General features: G+C 46.9%; 1 protein-coding gene across 1 annotated transcript in view; it reads left to right on the top strand.

Moving 5' to 3' along the window:
- Positions 1-12664, top strand: part of CASR (calcium sensing receptor) — a 139016-nt gene extending 126352 nt beyond the window's left edge. The window contains exons 5-7 of the mRNA XM_040339160.1: positions 40-276; positions 6161-6284; positions 10838-12664. Coding sequence (XP_040195094.1) covers positions 40-276; positions 6161-6284; positions 10838-12246 — 1770 coding nt within the window. The 3' untranslated portion in view covers positions 12247-12664. The remainder of the gene's footprint in view (positions 1-39; positions 277-6160; positions 6285-10837) is intronic.
- The last annotated feature ends 5982 nt before the right edge of the window (positions 12665-18646 follow it).

Raw genomic sequence — 18646 nt, 5'->3', positions numbered from 1 at the left:
ACCAATTACAAAAATATATTTCTCCATTATTTTTTTTAGGTCCTAAAACATTTGAGGCACCTAAACTTCACCAACAACATGGGGGAGCAAGTGGACTTCAATGACTTTGGAGACCTGGTGGGGAATTACACCATCATCAACTGGCACTTGTCCAAAGAGGACGGCTCGGACGAAGTGGTCTTTGAGGACATCGGTCACTACAACGTGTACGCCCGGAAGGGGGAGAGGCTTTTCATTAACGAGAGCAAGATCCTGTGGAGTGGATTCTCCCGAGAGGTAGGTGACGTTATTTTGGGGAGTCTCTGCAGATGGCGCTGAAGGGTCTTTTTTTCATATTTGTGAATTAAAAGAGCACGATCCACGATACATTATCGTAGATGTTGAAAGCTTCTATACTCTGCTGATCCCCACTCAGTAGTAACCCCCAGCTCTGCTGATCCCCCCCACTCAGTAGTAACCCCCAGCTCTGCTGATCCCCCCGCTCAGTAGTAACCCCCAGCTCTGCTGATCCCCCCGCTCAGTAGTCCCCCCAAGCTCTGCTGATGCCCAACTCAGTAGTACATACCTCCCAACATTTCTAAAATCCACTGTGGGACATTCTTGTTGAGCGGGGGTGCCGGGGTTCAAAGTTGTTGAGTGGGGGGGGGGTTGGGTTGCCGCGGATCTCGAAGTTGTTGAGCTGGGGGGAGGGGGGTGATTGCCGTGATCAAAGTTGTTGAGCGGGGGGGTGGTGGTTGCCGCGATCGAAGTTGCCTTCAGCTGCCGCAGACCACACACCGCTACGGTTAGCATGTCTCCCCTCTGACCTTGTTCTTCTTCCTGTGTGGGAAAATTAACCCCAGCGCGGGACTGCGGGAGGATGCAGTCTGTGCGGGAAGTTCCCGCAGAATCCGGGCGGGTTGGGAGGTATGGTAGTAACCCCCAGCTCTGCTGACCCCCGCTCATGAAGTAACCCCAAGCTCTGCTTATCCTCTGATTTGCTGATCCTCCTCTCCCTCTCCAGTCCCCGCTTACCTCTCACTACATTGCTGCCACACTGCTGACCACGTGTGCAATTGCTAGTTTCTCCTGCTCCGCCCCCCCTCCCCAGCTCTGCTGATCCTCTGTCCTCTCTCGTCGGTCCCCGCTCAACTTCTGCTATAGCGTTCCCATGTTGCACACCACGTGTGCCGTTTGCTAGTTTCCCAGCTCCAGTCCAGGCCCCTCTCACTTTCTTGCTGCTCCACCCTGCACACCAGATGTGACGTCTGCACCAGGCACTCTCAGAATATATACACATGGACCGGAAGTGACAGCTGATGGCATCTTTCTGGTTCGCTAGTTGGTTTCCCAGTGCATCCTGGGTTATCTCATAACTGCCATACCTGCAAAACAAAGTGAAGTTAAAACCCTGTAGTACCCCAACTCAGCAGATCCCTAGCTCATTAGTACCTCCGTTAAGCAGATCCCCAGCTCATTGATATCCTCATTCAGCAGAATCCCTGCTCAGTAGTAACCCCCAAGCTCTGCTGATGCCCCACTCAGTAGTAATCCCCAGCTCTGCTGATCCCCCGCTCAGTAGTAACCCCCAAGCTCTGCTTATCCTCTGGTTTGCTGATTCTCCTGTCCAATGGTGGCTGGTGCTCAAATTTTTTTGGGGGTGCAAACAAATTGAAAAAAAAAACACATCAATTTCAGCCTCACTGTGCCATCAATTGCAGCCTCACTGTGCCATTAAACGCAGCCACTGTGCCATCAAATGCTCCCAAAGCTCCCACTGTGCCATCAAATGCTCCTACTGTGCCATCAAATGCTGCCACTGTGCCATTAAATGCTTCCACTGTGCCATCCAATGCTGCCACTGTGATCCCCCCGCCCCCGTGCCATCTGCCCGACACTTACCCCGATGTTAGGCCGAGTAAATAGATACCCAACATGTCACGCTTTAAAATTGCGCACACTCATGGAATGGCACCAAACTTCGGTACTTAAAAATCTCCATAGAAGACACTATAGGTTACCAGTTTAGAGTTACAGAGGAGGTCTAGTGCAAGAATTGTTTCTCGCGCTCTAACGCACGCGGCGATACCTCACATGTGTGGCTTGAGCGACATTTACATTTGTGGGCGGGACTTAGTTGTGTGCTCACTTCTGAGTGCGATCTCCCGGGGACAGGAGCGCTTTAAAAAAAAAAATGTAAACATCCCTTGTAATAGGAATCTATTGTGACAGGTCCTCTTTATGGAGAGAGGCGGGGTCAATAAGATCCCACATCTCTCCTCCAGGCTGGAAAGCATGAGATCGGGAAAAAAAATTCACCGATCTCATGCTGACAGCCGCGATCGCGGCTTTATTTAGGCTCCATTCACACTTAGGCGTTTTGTCGCCTGTAGCGCGACGCTATTGCAGCCTAAAATACGCTGGAGGGGTGATTTAACATTGTCGGCTATGGAGATGGTTCACATCTCCACGCCGAACGCCAAAACGCCGTATGCTGAAGCTCAAAACAAGTCCCTGACCCTTTTTTTCAGGCGGCTTCGGCGTTCGGCCATAGCCGACAATGTGTAAATCACCCCTCCAGCGAAAACTGCGGTAAAAAACGCCGCGTTTTGTCGCAGCAAATCGCGGGACAAAACGCCGCAATTTGTCGCGGCAAAATACGCTGCGTTCAGGTGTGAATGCAGCCTTACATCCGGGATCCCGGGCGTGACGTCATAACGTCGCGCCCAGGCCTCCGACTGTCATAGAGATGACCGAGAAACCTCTATCGTCGTCATCCGGCGCCGGCCGATTCGTTCTCCGGGCCCCCGATGGCACCGGAGAGCCCAGAGAAGCACCGGATGGTGGAGGGAGGGGGGGATGTCCCCTCCCGTCGCCTATGAGAACGATCAAGCGGCGGAACTGCACAGAATCGCTGGCTGCAAAGAAGGATACCTGAATGACGCCTGTAGCGGCACCCATCATTCATATAATCCCCCCCTGAAAGTCCAGGATGTCATATGACGCCCGGCAGTAGGGAAGTGGATAAGGGAGTTTGCATTATATGCTGGATAAGAATAACTGCCAGGCAGTTACATTTTTAGAAGGTGGTAAAGGCATCCCCGGCAAATTCTGTTCATATTTAGCTTAATATGTTGATTTCCTATAAATGTCAGCTCCATCTAGTGTCAATAATGTGTTATTTTTTATTTTTTTTCTGAAATACCTCAGTCAGGAAAATACCACATTATGGCCACTAGATGGAGCCAATGATCATGGGAAATATACAAAAGGATTGTTTGCACAGCTGATTTTTGTATAAATAGATCCTTTCATTTCTCATGACTCTGGGCCAGATTCTCAAAAGAGTTACGACAGTGTATCTCAGTAAACACCGTCGTATCTATGCGTCGGATTCCTAGAATAATTTTCGCATAGATACGGCCAAGATCCGACAGGTGTAAGTCACTTACACCGTCGGAGCTTAGATGTAATGCGACGCTGGACGCTAGGTGGCGTTTACGTTCAGTTCTCATTTGACTATGCAAATGAGCCTGATACGCCAATTCCTGAACGAATTAGCGTCGCGTAGTCGTTGGTTACGTTGTTTCCGTAAGCGTAAGGTTACTCCTGCTATATGAGGGGTAACCTTACGCCAGTCCGCCGTATGCCATGTTAAGTATGGCGTCGGGTCCGCGTCGTCTTTTTCCGTCGGTTACGTCGTTTTACTAAGTCGTTCTTGAATACGACTTTACGTCAATGACGCTCACGTCGGCGTCATTGAAGTTTTCCGTCGTGAGCTGGAGCATGCACACTGGGCTATTTTTCAGCCCGGCGCATGCGCAGTTCAATCAGCGCGGGGGCGCGCTTAATTTGAATACAAGCCGCCCCCTTTGAATTACGCGGCCATACGCTTGGCCATTTCCACTACGCCGCCGCAAACTAGGGAGCAAGTGTTTGGAGAATACGGCACTTGCGCCTGTAAGTTGTGGCGGCGTAGTGTAAATAGCTTACGCGACGCCGCCGCAGGATGTACGGGAATCTGGCCCTCTCTCATTTGCAACTGCGCCCTCAAGCACGGACAACAGAAGCTGGTAAACAATGGAAATACCACCAACTCAATTTGCAGCAGAATAAAAAAAAAATTGGGTAATTATTTAGTAATTGCATAATCCTTTCAATAAGAGAATTTTAAAAAGCTATTACATTCTGAAATCTGTAATTTACCATCAAATTGATTGTAATCCCGCGTCGGAATTTCTGCCATTGGTGAGTAGTGATCGGCCGAGGAGAATAGGCTGCTGTCCCAGACAGCATGTCCTCAGTGTACTGCGCCATGTTCCTTATGAACACGGCGCCAGAAAATGCGCCACGTGATTTCCGGTTCCGGCGCCATCTTGTCGCGTCACCGGAAGTCCTACGACGCCATTTTGGTACACCTCGGTGAAGCCGAGGAAGACAAGGTTTCCACCAAAAGCTCTGGGGAGAACCTGAACAGTGGCGGCTGGTGCTCAAAATTTTTAGGGGGGCGCAAACAAACGAAAAAACAAAAACAAACGAAAAAACAAAAACAAACAAAAAAACAAATTGCAGCCTCACTGTGCCCATCAATTGTCACCACTGTGCCCATCAATTGTCACCACTGTGCCATGCCATCAAACCCAGCCACTGTGCCATGCCATGCCATCAAACCCAGCCATTGTGCCATCAATTGTCACCACTGTGCCATGCCATTAAACGCAGCCACTGTGCCATGCCATCAAACGCAGCCACTGTGCCATCAATTGTCACCACTGTGCCATGCCATTAAACGCAGCCACTGTGCCATGCCATCAAACGCAGCCACTGTGCCCATCAATTGTCGTCACTGTGCCAATTGTCGCCACTGTGCCCTGTAAAATGCTCCCCCCTGCCCGGCACTTACCTTTCTGGGGTCGCCCATCAATTGTCGCCACTGTGCCATGCCATCAAACGCAGCCACTGTGCCATCAATTGTCACCACGGTGCCATGCCATCAAACGCAGCCACTGTGCCCATCAATTGTCGTCGATGTGCCCTGTAAAATGCGCACGGCACCTACCTTTCTGGGATCGGCCATCCTCCTTCCACGGTCCCTCAATGTCTTCTCCAGCCCTCGATGACGCTTCAGCTAATCAGGTTACCTTTAACCAGAACCGGTGAACCTGATTGGCTGAGGCGCCTGTCAGTCTTATCCAAGGAACGCACCCCTCCCGTGCGTCCCTTGGATAAGTATTTGGAAGCCGATTACAGCCTGAGGGCTCTGATAGGCACTTCCACAGCCAACCAGCTGCCGTTATTCAGATGGGCGGCGCTCACTAGGGGGCCGGCCATCTGAATAGTCGGCGGCAGCGGCAATACATAGATTCATGCAATGCATGAATCTATGTATTGTATTCAGTGGCGGGTGCGGAAGCGAGAGGGGGCGGCGCTCCGGCGCCCTCTATGGACGCACCGCCACTGAACCTGAAGGAAGTTGCCATTTACCCTTGTAGGTGAGGCAAGAACCTCCAACAACAGGGAACACTTCTGGCCCAAAACGGGGACTGAACACATCCAGGACTCGGCCACAACCAGTACTGGATGATGCCAGAGCAGGGGGGTCCGCCAACCACAGTTACCAGACCTAGGAAAAACAAAAAACCTGTCGGTGCTCCTGGAGGGTCTGGAAACACAAAACAACTGAAGGTCAAAGGAAAGGGAGGGGCCTTTTAAATTGTATCTGATTTGTGTTTCCTGTAGAGGGCGGAGCCAATCATCTCTCAAGTAGCCGTTCTGGAAGGTGAGATTTAGGCTCCATCGGACTTTTGCTGTAGGGAAAATTTCCACCAGCAAAAAAATTAGAGCTGGTTCTCAATTTTTCAGACGGAAAAAATTCAGATCGGAATTTCCGACCGTCTGTAGCAATTCCGACGTGCAAAATTCCGACGCACGCTCAGAAGCATTGAAATTAATTTTCTCGGCTCGTCGTTGTGTTGTACGTCACCGCGTTCTTGACGGTCGAAAGTACAGAGAACTTTTGTGTGACCGTGTGTATGCAAGCCAAGCTTGCAAACCATCCAAGGTTTTCCCCGGCAGAAAATCCCATCGTGTGTACGGGGCATAACTAACATTCATTCCAGTTTCTTGAAAAGTTTATTTGTCAATCTTACCACAAAAGATGTTCTTCTTACCTCTCCGGCAGGTTCCGTTCTCCAACTGTAGCCGGATCTGTCATGAAGGCACCAGAAAAGGGATTATTGAGGGTGAACCGACCTGCTGCTTCATGTGCGAGCCGTGCCCCGAAGGCGAGTACTCCGATGAGACAGGTAAATCAAGGGGGACCCATTAAGAGTACAAAGCCTTTTCATTGTTCCCATTGGCTGGGTCTGTGCCATGAGGCTTCTTAAGGAACCAAAGATCGGTGATTGGCACTGGGTACCCAACCATAGTGCTGGTAGCTGTCACCACCAAAAATAAATCCAAAATATGTGCAAATGTATTCAGGATTTATATAGTGCCAAAATGCAAGAGGATTGGTGCTGTGAACAAGGCTTATTGCCGAGTCTGCTGCTGACTGTACTCACTGTGAAGGCTTCAAAATAAATACGCTTGATGTTATGGAGTTGCCGGCTGCTTCTTTTACAAGAGGCTTAAGAGGGCCCTGCTCAGAAGAGCTGACAATCTAATGGGGTGGGGCAGGTGGTAAAAAAGGGTTGTAACTGTGGGGAATGAGCTGATGGAAGTGGTAAAAGATTAGTTGGAGACGTGATAAGCTTCCCTGAAGAGATGAGTTTTCAGGGATCGCCTGAAGGTAGCAAGAGTAGGGGGGTAGCCAAACAGTTAGAGGTAGCAAGTTCCAGAGGATGGGAGAGGCTCTGAAGAATTTGTGGAGACGAGCATGGGAGGAGGAGACAAGGGGGAGCTTGAAAGTAGGAGGTCTTGGGAGGAGCGGAGAGGACTGTTTGGGTGATATTTGGAGACAAGATTGGTGATGTAGCTTGGGGCAGAGTTGTGAATGGCTTTGTATGTTGTGGTTAGTATTTTGAATTAATTTCCTGGACGATTGGGAGCCAGTGTAGGGATTGGAGGAGAGGGTCGGGAGCCAGTGTAGGTATTGGAGGAGAGGGTCGGGAGCCAGTGTAGGGATTGGAGGAGAGGGTCGGGAGCCAGTGTAGGGATTGGAGGAGAGGGTTGGCGGACACTGAGCGGTTGGTAAGTTGGATAAGCCTGGCAGTAGCACTCATGATAGACTGAAGAGGGGAGGAGCCTATGGAGTGGTAGGCCAGTGAGAAGAGAGTTGCAATATTTAAGGTGAGAGATAACAAGGGAGTGAATGAAGAGTTTGGTGGTTTCATTTGTTAAAAAGGGGCGAATTTTAGAGATGTTACGGAGGTCTACAAACTTTTGACAATGATTGGACTTGAGGTTGAAATGACAAGTCAGAGTCTAGGATTACACAGAGTACCATGGCATGAGGGGAGGGACTGATGGTTGCTTTGTTGATTTTGATGGAAAAGTCAAGGAGGGGGGCACGGGTGGGGGGAATATTAGTTACTCAGTTTTAGAGAGATAATAGTTTGAGGAAGTGGTGTGACATCCATGCTGATACGTCAGTTAGTAATACGAGAGGAGACTGAAGGAGTGAGGTGAGGAGTAGACAGAAAGATTTGGGAGTCATCGGCGTATAAGTGGTATTGGAAGACGTGGGCGGATATCAAGTGACCAAGGGAGGAGGTGTAGATGGAGAAGAGAAGGGGTCCAAGAACAGAGCCTTGGGGGATCCCCACAAAGCGGCAATGGAGAGGAGGAGACAGAGTTGTAGGCAACACTGAAGGAGCGCTGTGATAGACAGGCAAAGAACCAGGATAGAGCAGAATCTTGGAGGCCAAGGGAATGGAGTTTATTGAGAAGGTGCGGGTGGTCAACGGTATCAAAGGCTGCAGAGAGTTCAAGTAGTAGGAGTATGGCGTAGTGGCCGTTGGTTTTTAGCAGTTAGTAAATCGTTGGCGAGTTTTAGTAAAGCAGTTTCCATGAAGTGCTGTGAGTGTAAGCCGGACTGTAAGGGGTCAAGAAGGTTATTTTCACTGAGGTAGGAGCTGAGACGGATGTAGACTAAGCATTCTAGAAGTTTAGAGGTGAATGGAAGCAATGAGATGGGTCTTAAGTTGTTCAGGTTGGTGGGGTGCAGTGAGGGCTTTTTAAGTATGGGTTTTCTGCCCTCACTATACGTGGCTGAGGTATAATTAGACAGACGGCTAACTCTCCTCCCTTAACAACTCATTGAGGCAAGCGCAAGGTCCTTGTTTCAACTTTTATTGCAGGGAAGTTAGAGTAAAAATAACATACAATGAATATACAAATATACAGTCCTAACACACTAGTCTAACTAGGGAAAGAGATATGAACATACCGGCGATGTTTCCATTAGGCTGACATTAGAATTACAGCTGAATAGGTGTGGAGTTCTCTGGAGAAGGTTTAAGGATGAAGAAGAAAGACGGCTACTGGGGGATGTCTCTCAGACCTCATGGTATAGTCCACAGGAAATATGGGAAGCTACGATGGCTTTGAAGCAACAAACTATCTACATTCAGTAAATTATTATCAGATACAGTACTAAGTATGTAAAATAACTACTGGATGGCGATATTACAACTTACTTTACATACGATTAGCATATTTAACAATTAAACAAAGGCAAATAAGAAACACTTGCTGAAGGCATGACAATGGGTATTCTGAATCGGCTGCAAAGGCTATGAATGTGGTTTTTCAGTAGCACATGGTTCCTAAATGCTCTGAAGAGATTGTTCATCCCAAATCACCTTTCAGATAGCTTACTCAGTCACAACTCACATGAGAGAAGATCTGGCGATGTTTATTCGTCGTATGATCCGTAGAATGCAAGTTACAACAGGTAAAAGAACGATTCTTCCATGCAGGTATAGAAGATACACACAGGTCAGATGAATTACAGCATTAAAATCACTGATACAGAAAAGAGGGGGAGGAGACTGAGCAGCATGGAAACTACGGAATGCCACAAGAGACAAACTAGATAGACATTAAAGAGACAGTACATAATAAAAATATCATCATGTAACATGACAATGGGAGTGATCTACACATGTTTTAGAGGGGAGGGGAAGGTGCCACTAGAGAGGGAGAGATTGAAGATGTGAGTGAGGGAGTATAGGATAGAAGAAGAGGGTGACTGTAGTAGTTGTGAGGGAACAGGATCCAAGGAACAATTGGTTAGGTGGGCATCTGAGAAACGTTTTGTAACCTCTTCAGTAGTAGCCCATTCAAAAGAGGAGAGTGTTGAATGTGCTGTTAGGCAAGGTATGTTGAGTGGGGAAGATGTACGCACAGTGGCGGTGTGCTCGCGAATTACATCAATCTCATCATTGAAGTGATTGGCAATCTCTTGGGCAGTGAGTGCGTTAGTGGGTAGAGGGGGTGGTGAGGGACGAAGCAGAGAGTTAAAGGTTGAGAAGAGCCGACGGTGACTGGATGACACAGTATTAATAAGAGAGACGAAGTAGGCTTGTCTGGCAGCATGGAGGCAGGAATTGTATTTTAGAAGAGCAGATTTATATAGGGTGAAGTCCTGCAGGCATTTGGTTTTACGCCACAGTCGTTCAAAAGAGCACGGCAATGTCTCTTGACATTTCTAGTGTTGTCAGTTTGCCAGGGTTGTAACAGTCGGGGCCCGATTCTGCGTGTGGTTAGAGGAGCAAGTGCATCTAGTGATAGGGTTGCCACCTCATCCCTTTAAACCAGAACACATATTAATTACACAGGTTCTGTGGCTGATTAAGGTGGTAATTAAACTCACCTGGTGCCATATCTGCATTACATTAGCCACAGAACATGTGTAATCCATATGTGTTCGGGATTAAAGGGATGAGGTGGCAACCCTATCTAGTGATGATGAGAGTGAACTGTTGTAGACAGAGGAGGTCAGGTCAGGACAGGACAGGGGAGAGATAATTTAATTGTAGGTGTATCACCACAAGATGGCGTTGTGTATACAAAACAGTAGGGATGAGCTGAACACCCCCCCGGTTTGGTTCGCACCAGAACATGTGAACAGGCAAAAAATTTGTTCGAACACTGTTAAAGTCTATGGGACACGAACATGAAAAATCAAAAGTGCTAATTTTAAAGGTTTATATGCAAGTTATTGTCATAAAAAGGGTTTGGGGACCCGGGTCCTGCCCCAGGGCACATGTATCAATGCAAAAAAAAAAAGGTTTTAAAAAAAAAACGTAATTTTTTTCAGGAGCAGTCATAATTTAATAATGCTTAAAGTGAAACAATAAAAGTGAAATATTCCTTTAAATTTCGTACCTAGGGGGGGTGTCTATAGTATGCCTGTAAAGTAGCGCATGTTTCCAGTGTTTAGAACAGTCCCTGCACAAAATGTCATTTCTAAAGGAAAATAAGTCATTTAAAACTACTCACGGCTATTCATGAATTGTCGGGTCCCGGCAATACAGATCAAAGTTATTTTTTAAAAAAACGCAGGCCTGGTATGGATATTAAGGGGAACACTGCGCCCTTTTTTTTAAAATGGCGTGGGGTTCCCCCCAAAAATCCATTCCAGACCCTTATCCAAGCACGCAACCTGGCAGGCCGCAGGAAAAGAGGGGGGGGGTGAGAGAGCGCCCCCCCCTTTTGAACCGTACCAGGCCTCATGCCCTCAACATGTTGATGGGGACAAAGGCCTCATCCCCACGAACCCTTGCCTGGTGGTTGTGGGGGGTCTGCGGGCGGGGGGCTTATCATAATCTGGAAGCCCCCTTTAAGAACCGTTCATAGAGGTAAGAGTAACACCATTGCATTCCCCCCATGATAACACTCTTCTCTTTTCCAGATGCAAGTGCTTGTGAGAAATGTGCTGCAGAATACTGGTCCAATGAAAACCACACATCCTGCGTTGCCAAGGAGATCGAGTTCCTGTCTTGGACGGAACCCTTTGGGATTGCTCTCACCATGTTCTCAATCTTGGGAATATTCCTGACGTCCTTCGTACTCAGCGTGTTCATAAAATTCCGCAACACGCCCATTGTTAAGGCAACAAACCGCGAGCTTTCCTATCTCCTGCTCTTCTCATTGTTGTGTTGCTTCTCCAGTTCCCTCTTCTTCATCGGTGAGCCGGAGGATTGGACATGCCGGCTGCGGCAACCAGCATTCGGCATCAGTTTTGTGCTTTGCATCTCCTGCATCCTGGTAAAAACCAACCGCATCCTGCTCGTGTTCGAGGCCAAAATCCCCACGAGCTTTCAGCGGAAGTGGTGGGGCCTAAACCTCCAGTTTCTTTTGGTTTTTCTGTGTACCTTCGTGCAGATTGTTACGTGCATCATATGGCTATACACAGCGCCTCCCAGGGCCGCTAAGAATCACGAGGATGAGATCATATTCGTCATTTGCAATGAGGGATCATTGATGGCTCTCGGATTCCTGATTGGCTACATTTGCTTGCTGGCAGGGATCTGCTTTTTCTTTGCTTTCAAGGCCCGGAAGCTACCAGAAAATTTCAACGAAGCCAAATTTATCACATTCAGCATGCTCATATTCTTCATCGTCTGGATATCCTTCATTCCAGCCTATGTAAGCACCTACGGAAAGTATGTTTCGGCCGTTGAGATCATTGCCATTCTGGCCTCGAGTTTCGGCCTGTTGGCTTGCATCTTCTTCAACAAAGTCTACATCATCCTGTTCAAACCATCCAGGAACACCATCGAAGAGGTCCGCTGTAGCACGGTGGCTCACGCGTTCAAGGTTGCGGCCCGAGCTACTCTGAGACGCAGCAACGTATCCCACAAAAGGTCCAACAGCTTGGGAGGTTCTGCAGGCTCCACCCCATCATCCTCCATCAGCAGCAAGAGCAATCACGACGATCATTTCATCGCTGCCGAGCGAGCCAGAGGCTGCAAGCAGAAAGTCAGCTTTGGCAGCGGCACGGTCACCTTGTCCCTGAGCTTTGATGAACCTTCTAAGAATTCAGTGGCCAACAAGGTCATGAGGCCAAAGAACTCCCTGGAAGGTAAAAACAGTGATGACAGTTTGATGAGACATAAAGCTTTGCTCCCGCTCCAAAACAGCGATGGTGGAAGCGAGTCCAGCTTCCGAACGGCCTCCAACGTTGACGAGACGGAGAATCGCGAGGCGGCAAGCCAAGCCGGCCCCGAAAACCAAAGCACGGCGGCTTCCTCGGCTCAAACAGAGATTATGAAGAAGGAGGTTGATGGAACGATCACAGAAAATATGATTAAATCTTAAATTACGATCTTACCGTTAGACTGACCTCGATAGGGAATGAGATCTTTCAAATTGAACAAAGACTCATCCTGGGATGGAACGTACATTAAAATTTACTGGAGACTTGTTTCTCCATCTGTGTATTATTGTTGACTGATTGAAGGAACATATAGGATTGTATACATTTGTCGTATATTTGGTATTTCATATTCACATATACTTCCTGTTGGGAATTTTTTTGTTTGCTGTATAAAAAAAAAAAAAAAAACGTTCCCAGTTTGAAGAACTGCAGTAGTGACGGACCCGTTGTAGGTGAATTATTGACCTGTGGTAATTGATGACCTTATATTTGTGATATGTACCCAGTTAAGGCTGTTTGAAACCTGTGAGTTGTTCGTACTGTGGTGCCGACTTGTTTTCCGATGCCTGGTCGGGAGGGGTGGGGGGGGGGGGGGGCTACATTGGTAAACCTAGTCTGGTCTGTCTGCAATGGTGGTATTAAAAATAATAAACTGTAAACATAGAACTTAATGTCACACTTTATTTTATCTGAAAAATCTACTTCCTAAAGAAAACAAAGCCTTGTTGGCTCTTGGCACTTTAGGACTCGTTTACACTTGCTTCAAAATGTGGCATTGGACACGCTTTTGTAACCACTTCCCTACCGCGCGCCGTCATATGACGTCCTTGATTTTGTGCGGTGATATCTGAATGATGGGTGCAGCTACAGGCATCATTCAGATATCCTTATTTTCAGCCAGCGATTCTGCGCAGGATAAGAACAATCACAGCGGCAGTTCTGCCGCTTGATCGTTCTTATAGGCGACGGGAGGGGACATTTCCCCCCTCCTGCCGCCATCCAGTGCTTCTTCCGGGCTCTCCCGTGCCATCGGGGGCCCCAAAGAAAGAATCGTATGGTGCCGGCTGATGATAAACATTTACAGATGGTCACCAGTCATCTCTATGACCGTCAGAGGCTCAGACGCGACGTTATGATGTCACGTTTGGGTTCCCGGACGTAAACAAAGCCGTGATCGCGGCTATCAGCATGAGATCGGTGAGTTTTTTTCCCGATCTCATGCTTTCCAGCTTGGAAGAGAGACATCTCTCCATAAAGAGGACCTGTCACTGACCATTCCTATTACAAGGGATGTTTACATTCCTTGTAATAGGAATAAAAGTGATAAAAAAAAAAAAAGTAAAAAGAAAAATGTAAAACGCTCCTGTCCCCTGAACACGCACGCAAGTCCTACCCACATACTGTATGTAAACGCAGTTCAAACCACACGTGTGGTATCGCCGTGTGCGTTAGAGCGTGTTCAACAATTCTAGCACTAGACCTGTTACGCTAAACTGGTAACCTGTAAAAAAAAAAAATGTAATTAAAGCGTCGCCTATGGAGATTTTTAAGTACTGAAGTTTGGCGCCATTCCATGAGTGTGCGTCATTTTAAAGGGTGGCATGTTAGGTATCAATTTACTCGGCGTAACATCATCCTTCATATTATACAAAAAAATTGGGCTAACTTTACAGTTTTGTTACTTTTTTTATTCAGTAAACCGATTTTTTTTTTCCAAAAAAAAGGCGCTTGAAATATTATTGCGCAAATACCGTGTGAGATAAAAAGTTGCAATGACAGCCATTGTATTCCCTAGGGTGTCTGATAAAAATAAATAAATATATATATATATATATATATATATATATATATATATATATATATATATATATATATATATATATATATATATATATATATATATATATATATATATATATATTTGGGGGTTCTGAGTAATTTTCTAGCAAAAAAAATTAAGATTTTTACATGAGAGAGAGAAGTGTCAGAATAAGCCCGGCATGGAAGTGGTTAAAACACTCTGAATGCTAATCAAAGCCCTATCACCAAATAAAATGGTTGCCTTACAGTCCTGTTCACACTGTTGTGTTTGTTTTGCTTAAAAAATTAAGCCCCATGCAGGGGCGGACTGACAACTCATGGGGCCCCCGGGCAATAAAAGATTATGGGGCTCCCGGGCTTACAGATGGCCACCAAGCCAAAAGGCATTACAGAGGCGGGGCAGCTAAAATCTCATGATTTTCACATCAAAGGCATGTCGGTTTTGGACATATCAGGGACAGGTTTTAATGAGCCTGGCAACCCTGCCCCCCTAGTGGCATGGGACCCTCGGGCAGTGCCCGAGTGCCTCAATGGTCAGTCCGCCCCTGGCCCCATGTGGCTTTCTTGGTGCTTCAAAGCATCTCCAAAGCTCCATAGAAGTCTATAACACTTGCTTACACCACCTACAGCTTTTGAGAGGCTTTAGCTTTGCTTTGTTTTGGAGGTATTGCCAGTATGAGATATCATAGGATGCACTGGGAGACCAACAAGCAAACTGGAAAGGCGTCTTGAGCAGTCACCTCCGGTTTATGTGTAAATATTCTGAAAGTGTCTGGAGCAGACCAGGGCCGTCTTAATAGCATCATGGGCCCCTGGGCAAAGTATGCTCTGGGGCCCCTATAATGGAGACAGTGCAGGTAAACAGAAATCGAGGAGGTAGGACGCAGGGGATATCTGGGGTGTAGAGGGGTCAGCGTGCTGGGGGGATATCTGGGGTGTAGAGGGGTCAGAGTGCTGGGGGGATATCTGGGGTGTAGAGGGGTCAGAGTGCTGGGGGGATATCTAGAGTGTAGAGGGGTCAGAGTGCTGGGGGGATATCTAGGGTGTAGAGGGGTCAGAGTGCTGGGGGGATATCTGGGGTGTAGAGGGGTAGCCCAGTGCCCAGGTGTGCCCTCTCATTAAGACAGCCCTGGAGCAGATGTCACCTCTGGTGTGGAGCAGCAGAAAGTGAGTGGGGTCCGGACTGGAGTGGAGGAACTAACAGACGGCACACTATAGCGGAAGGTGAGCGGGGACAGAGGAGAGGACTGAGCTGTAGAGGATCAGGAGAACTGGGGGACCGGAGCAGGTAAAATTAGGAAATGCCACACGTGGTGAGCAACGGTGGAGGCTATAGCAGGGACTAGCAAACCAGAGGAGCAGCAGAGCTGGGGTTTACTTCTAAGCGGAGGACCAGCAGAGCTGGGGGTTACTACTGAGCAGGGTATCAGCAAAGCTGGTGGTACTACTGGGTGGGACATTAGGAGAACTGGGGGAACTACTGAGCAGGGGATCTGCTGAATGAGGGTACTGATAAGCTGGAGTAGATCTGCTGAACAAGGGTACCAAGGAGCTGGAGATCTGCTGAACAGGGGTACTAATGAGCTGGGGGATCTGCTGAGTGGGGGAACTACTGAACTGGGGCAAAAGATGTATACCGCTCCAGGTACACATACCAAGACCTCACCTCCCCTGCACAGCCTGGGTGCTGGCTCTGTGTATAGAGCACATGCAATAGATGAAATCCGGACTAAGCACCAGTAAGGGGTGTGAAATGCGTCAACTGATTTATCCACTGTCCTTGATTGCTGTATAGACTGATTTTATTCAATAAAGACATTTTTTACTGGAGTGCAGCTGTCCGGATTTCCACTATTGCTTGTACTGAGCTGGGGTTATACTGGACCTCTTTAAACAAATGGAAAATCAACACACACACATAGGGTATTTGCCAAGCTTCAAAAAAGCATCATCATCAAAGCACCATTGAAGCATGTTGAAGGATCCAGTGCCCCAAGCAACATGGTGTCCCCAGAGTGTGGGGTCCGGGTATGGCTTCCAAGGTTTTACCAAGGTTGTGTCAATCAGAATGCACTGCTTCTATTGTAGTAGAAGGCAACAGTGAAAGAGATGGTTGAAGAGTTGATTGAAGAATCCAAAAATAAAATCAACTGGTTAACCTAAAGTGATGTCTCGGCAAAGGAGAAGTCCAACACGTTAGGACACTAGCAAAAAAAACGAGGACTCAGAGTCAGGTAGGGTTAGAGAGGAGGCCTGTCCTCAAAAAGCTTTGCCAGTGTCCAACCATCTGAAGGTACAAGCCTATAATCCAACGTGAGTGCCCTTACAGGATCCTGTGCCCCTAAGCAATACAGTGTTGGGTCCAGATATGGCTCCCAAGGTTTTACCAAGGTTGTGCCCATCCAAATGCAACACTTCTGCTGTAGTGTAGGGCAACAGTGAAAGAGATAGTTGAAGAGTTGATCGAAGAATTCAAAAAATAAACTAGTTACGCTGAAGCGATATCTCTGCAAGGGAGAAGAGGTCTAACCCTTTAGGACACTAGCAAAAAAGCGAGGACTAACAGATAAAGTTAGAGGCGGGGGAAGGCCTTAAGAAGCTTTGCCAGTGTCCAACCATCTGAAGGTACAAGCCTATAATCCAACGTGAGCGCCCTTAATGGATCCAGTGCCCCAAGCAACATGGTGTCCCTAAAGTGTGGGATCCGGGTATGGCTCCCAAGGTTTTACCAAGGTTGTGCCAATCAGAAAGCACTGCTTCTATCGTAGTAGAAGGCAACAGTGAAAGATGGTTAAAGAGTTTATTGAAGAATCCAAAAATAAAATCAACTAGTTAACCTAAAGTGATGTCTCGGCAAGGGAGAAGTCCAACACCTTAGGACACTAGCAAAAAACTGAGGACTTACAGAGTCTGGTAGGGTTAGAGCGGAGGCCTGTCCTCAAAAAGCTTTGCCAGTGTCCAACCATCTGAAGGTACAAGCCTATAATCCAACGTGAGTGCCCTTACAGGATCCTGTGCCCCTAAGCAACATGGCGTTCCCACAGTGTGGGGTCCAGATATGGCTCCCAAGGTTTTACCAAGGTTTTGCCCATCCGAAAGCACTGCTTCTTTCTTTTGTGTAAGGCAACAGTGAAAGAGTTGATTAAATAATTCAAATAATTAAATAAAATAGTTAAGCTGAAGTGATATCTCCGCAGGGAAGAAGAGGTCCAACCCCTTAGGACACTAGCAAAAAACTGACTAACAGCATCAGGTAGAGTTAGAGGCAAGGCATCTCCTCAAGAAGCTTTGCCAGTGTCCAATTACCTGAAGGTATGAGCCTATAACCCAAGGTGAGCGCCCAAACAGGATCTATTGCCCTAAGCAACATGGTGTCCCCACAGTGTAGGGTCCAGGCATGGTTCCCAAGGTTTTACCAAGGTTCTGCTCATCCAAATGCACTGCTTCTGCTGTAGTAGAACGCAACAGCGAAGGAGATCTCTGAAGAGTTGATTGAAGAATCCAGAAAATAAAATAGTTAAGAGAAGAGTGATTTCTCCGCAAGGGAGAAAAGGTCCAACACCTTAGGACACTAGCAAAAAAACTCAGAGTTGTGTAGGGTTATAGGGGAGGCGTGTCCTCGAAGGCTTTGCCAGTGTCCAATCACTGGAAGGTATGAGCCTATAACAAAAAGGTCTACGAATACTTTGCCTGAACACATTTCTGGTTTAAAGTCTATCTCTAACCAAAACTTTTCTTTTGATAAGAGTAGAGGATGGTTGGAGCCGGTGTCAGATGGTTTCGGTAGCCCATGTCCCATTGAGGAGACAGGTGGAGATCTCCAGCACATCTCTTGCTCATAATGAGCCCATCAATATTCACAGTGAAGCATGCAATGTTACAAAGCCCTAAAAACGATTCTCCCTCAAACAGCCACCGGGGCAAATAAAAGAGGGTGAATCTCATCAGGGGGGGGGGGGGGCACCTAAAGTAACTTATCTGCATACCAAATACCCGATTCAGCGACTCAACATAGATAAGCCAGAGGATCATAATGAAAGCCTCGTAATTTCAGGTGAACCATTGTTTTCACTCATGAGAAGCTTATATTTTTGCAAAGCCGTCTTACCAGGTAAGTTAAAGGGGTTGTAATGTTTTTTGTTTTTTTTTTTAAACACTTTGAACCACTTAAGACCTGGACCTTTAGGCAGCTAAAGGACCCGGGCAGTTTTTGCGATTCGGCACTGCGTCGTATTAACTGACAATTGCGTGGCCGTGCGACGACGTGGCATCCAAACAAAATTGGCGTCCTTTTTTCCCCACAAATAGAACTTTCTTTTGGTGGTATTTGATCACCTCTGCGGTTTTTATTTTTTGCGCTATAAACAAAAATAAAGCGACAATTTTTAAAAAAATTCTATATTTTTTACTTTTTGCTATAATAAATATCCCCCAAAAATATATAGATATAAAAAAAAATGTTTTCCTCAGTTTAGGCCGATACGTATTCTTCTACATTATTTTTTTGCAAAAAAAAAAAAAAAAAAAAAAAAAATCGCAATAAGCGTTTATCGGTTGGTTTGCGCAAAATTTATAGCGTTTACAAAAAATGGGATAGTTTTATTGCATTTTTATAAAAAAACATTTTTTTTACTACCAACGGCGGCGATCAGCGATTTTTTTTGTGACTGTGACATTATGGCGGACACTTCGGACAATTGACAAATTTTTGGGACCATTGTCATTTTCACAGCGAAAAAT

The sequence above is a fragment of the Rana temporaria genome, chromosome 2, assembly GCF_905171775.1.
Source record: "Rana temporaria chromosome 2, aRanTem1.1, whole genome shotgun sequence".
Lineage (NCBI taxonomy): Eukaryota > Metazoa > Chordata > Amphibia > Anura > Ranidae > Rana > Rana temporaria.
Note: the sequence above shows the minus strand (reverse complement) of the source record. Positions and strands in the feature narration are given on the sequence as shown.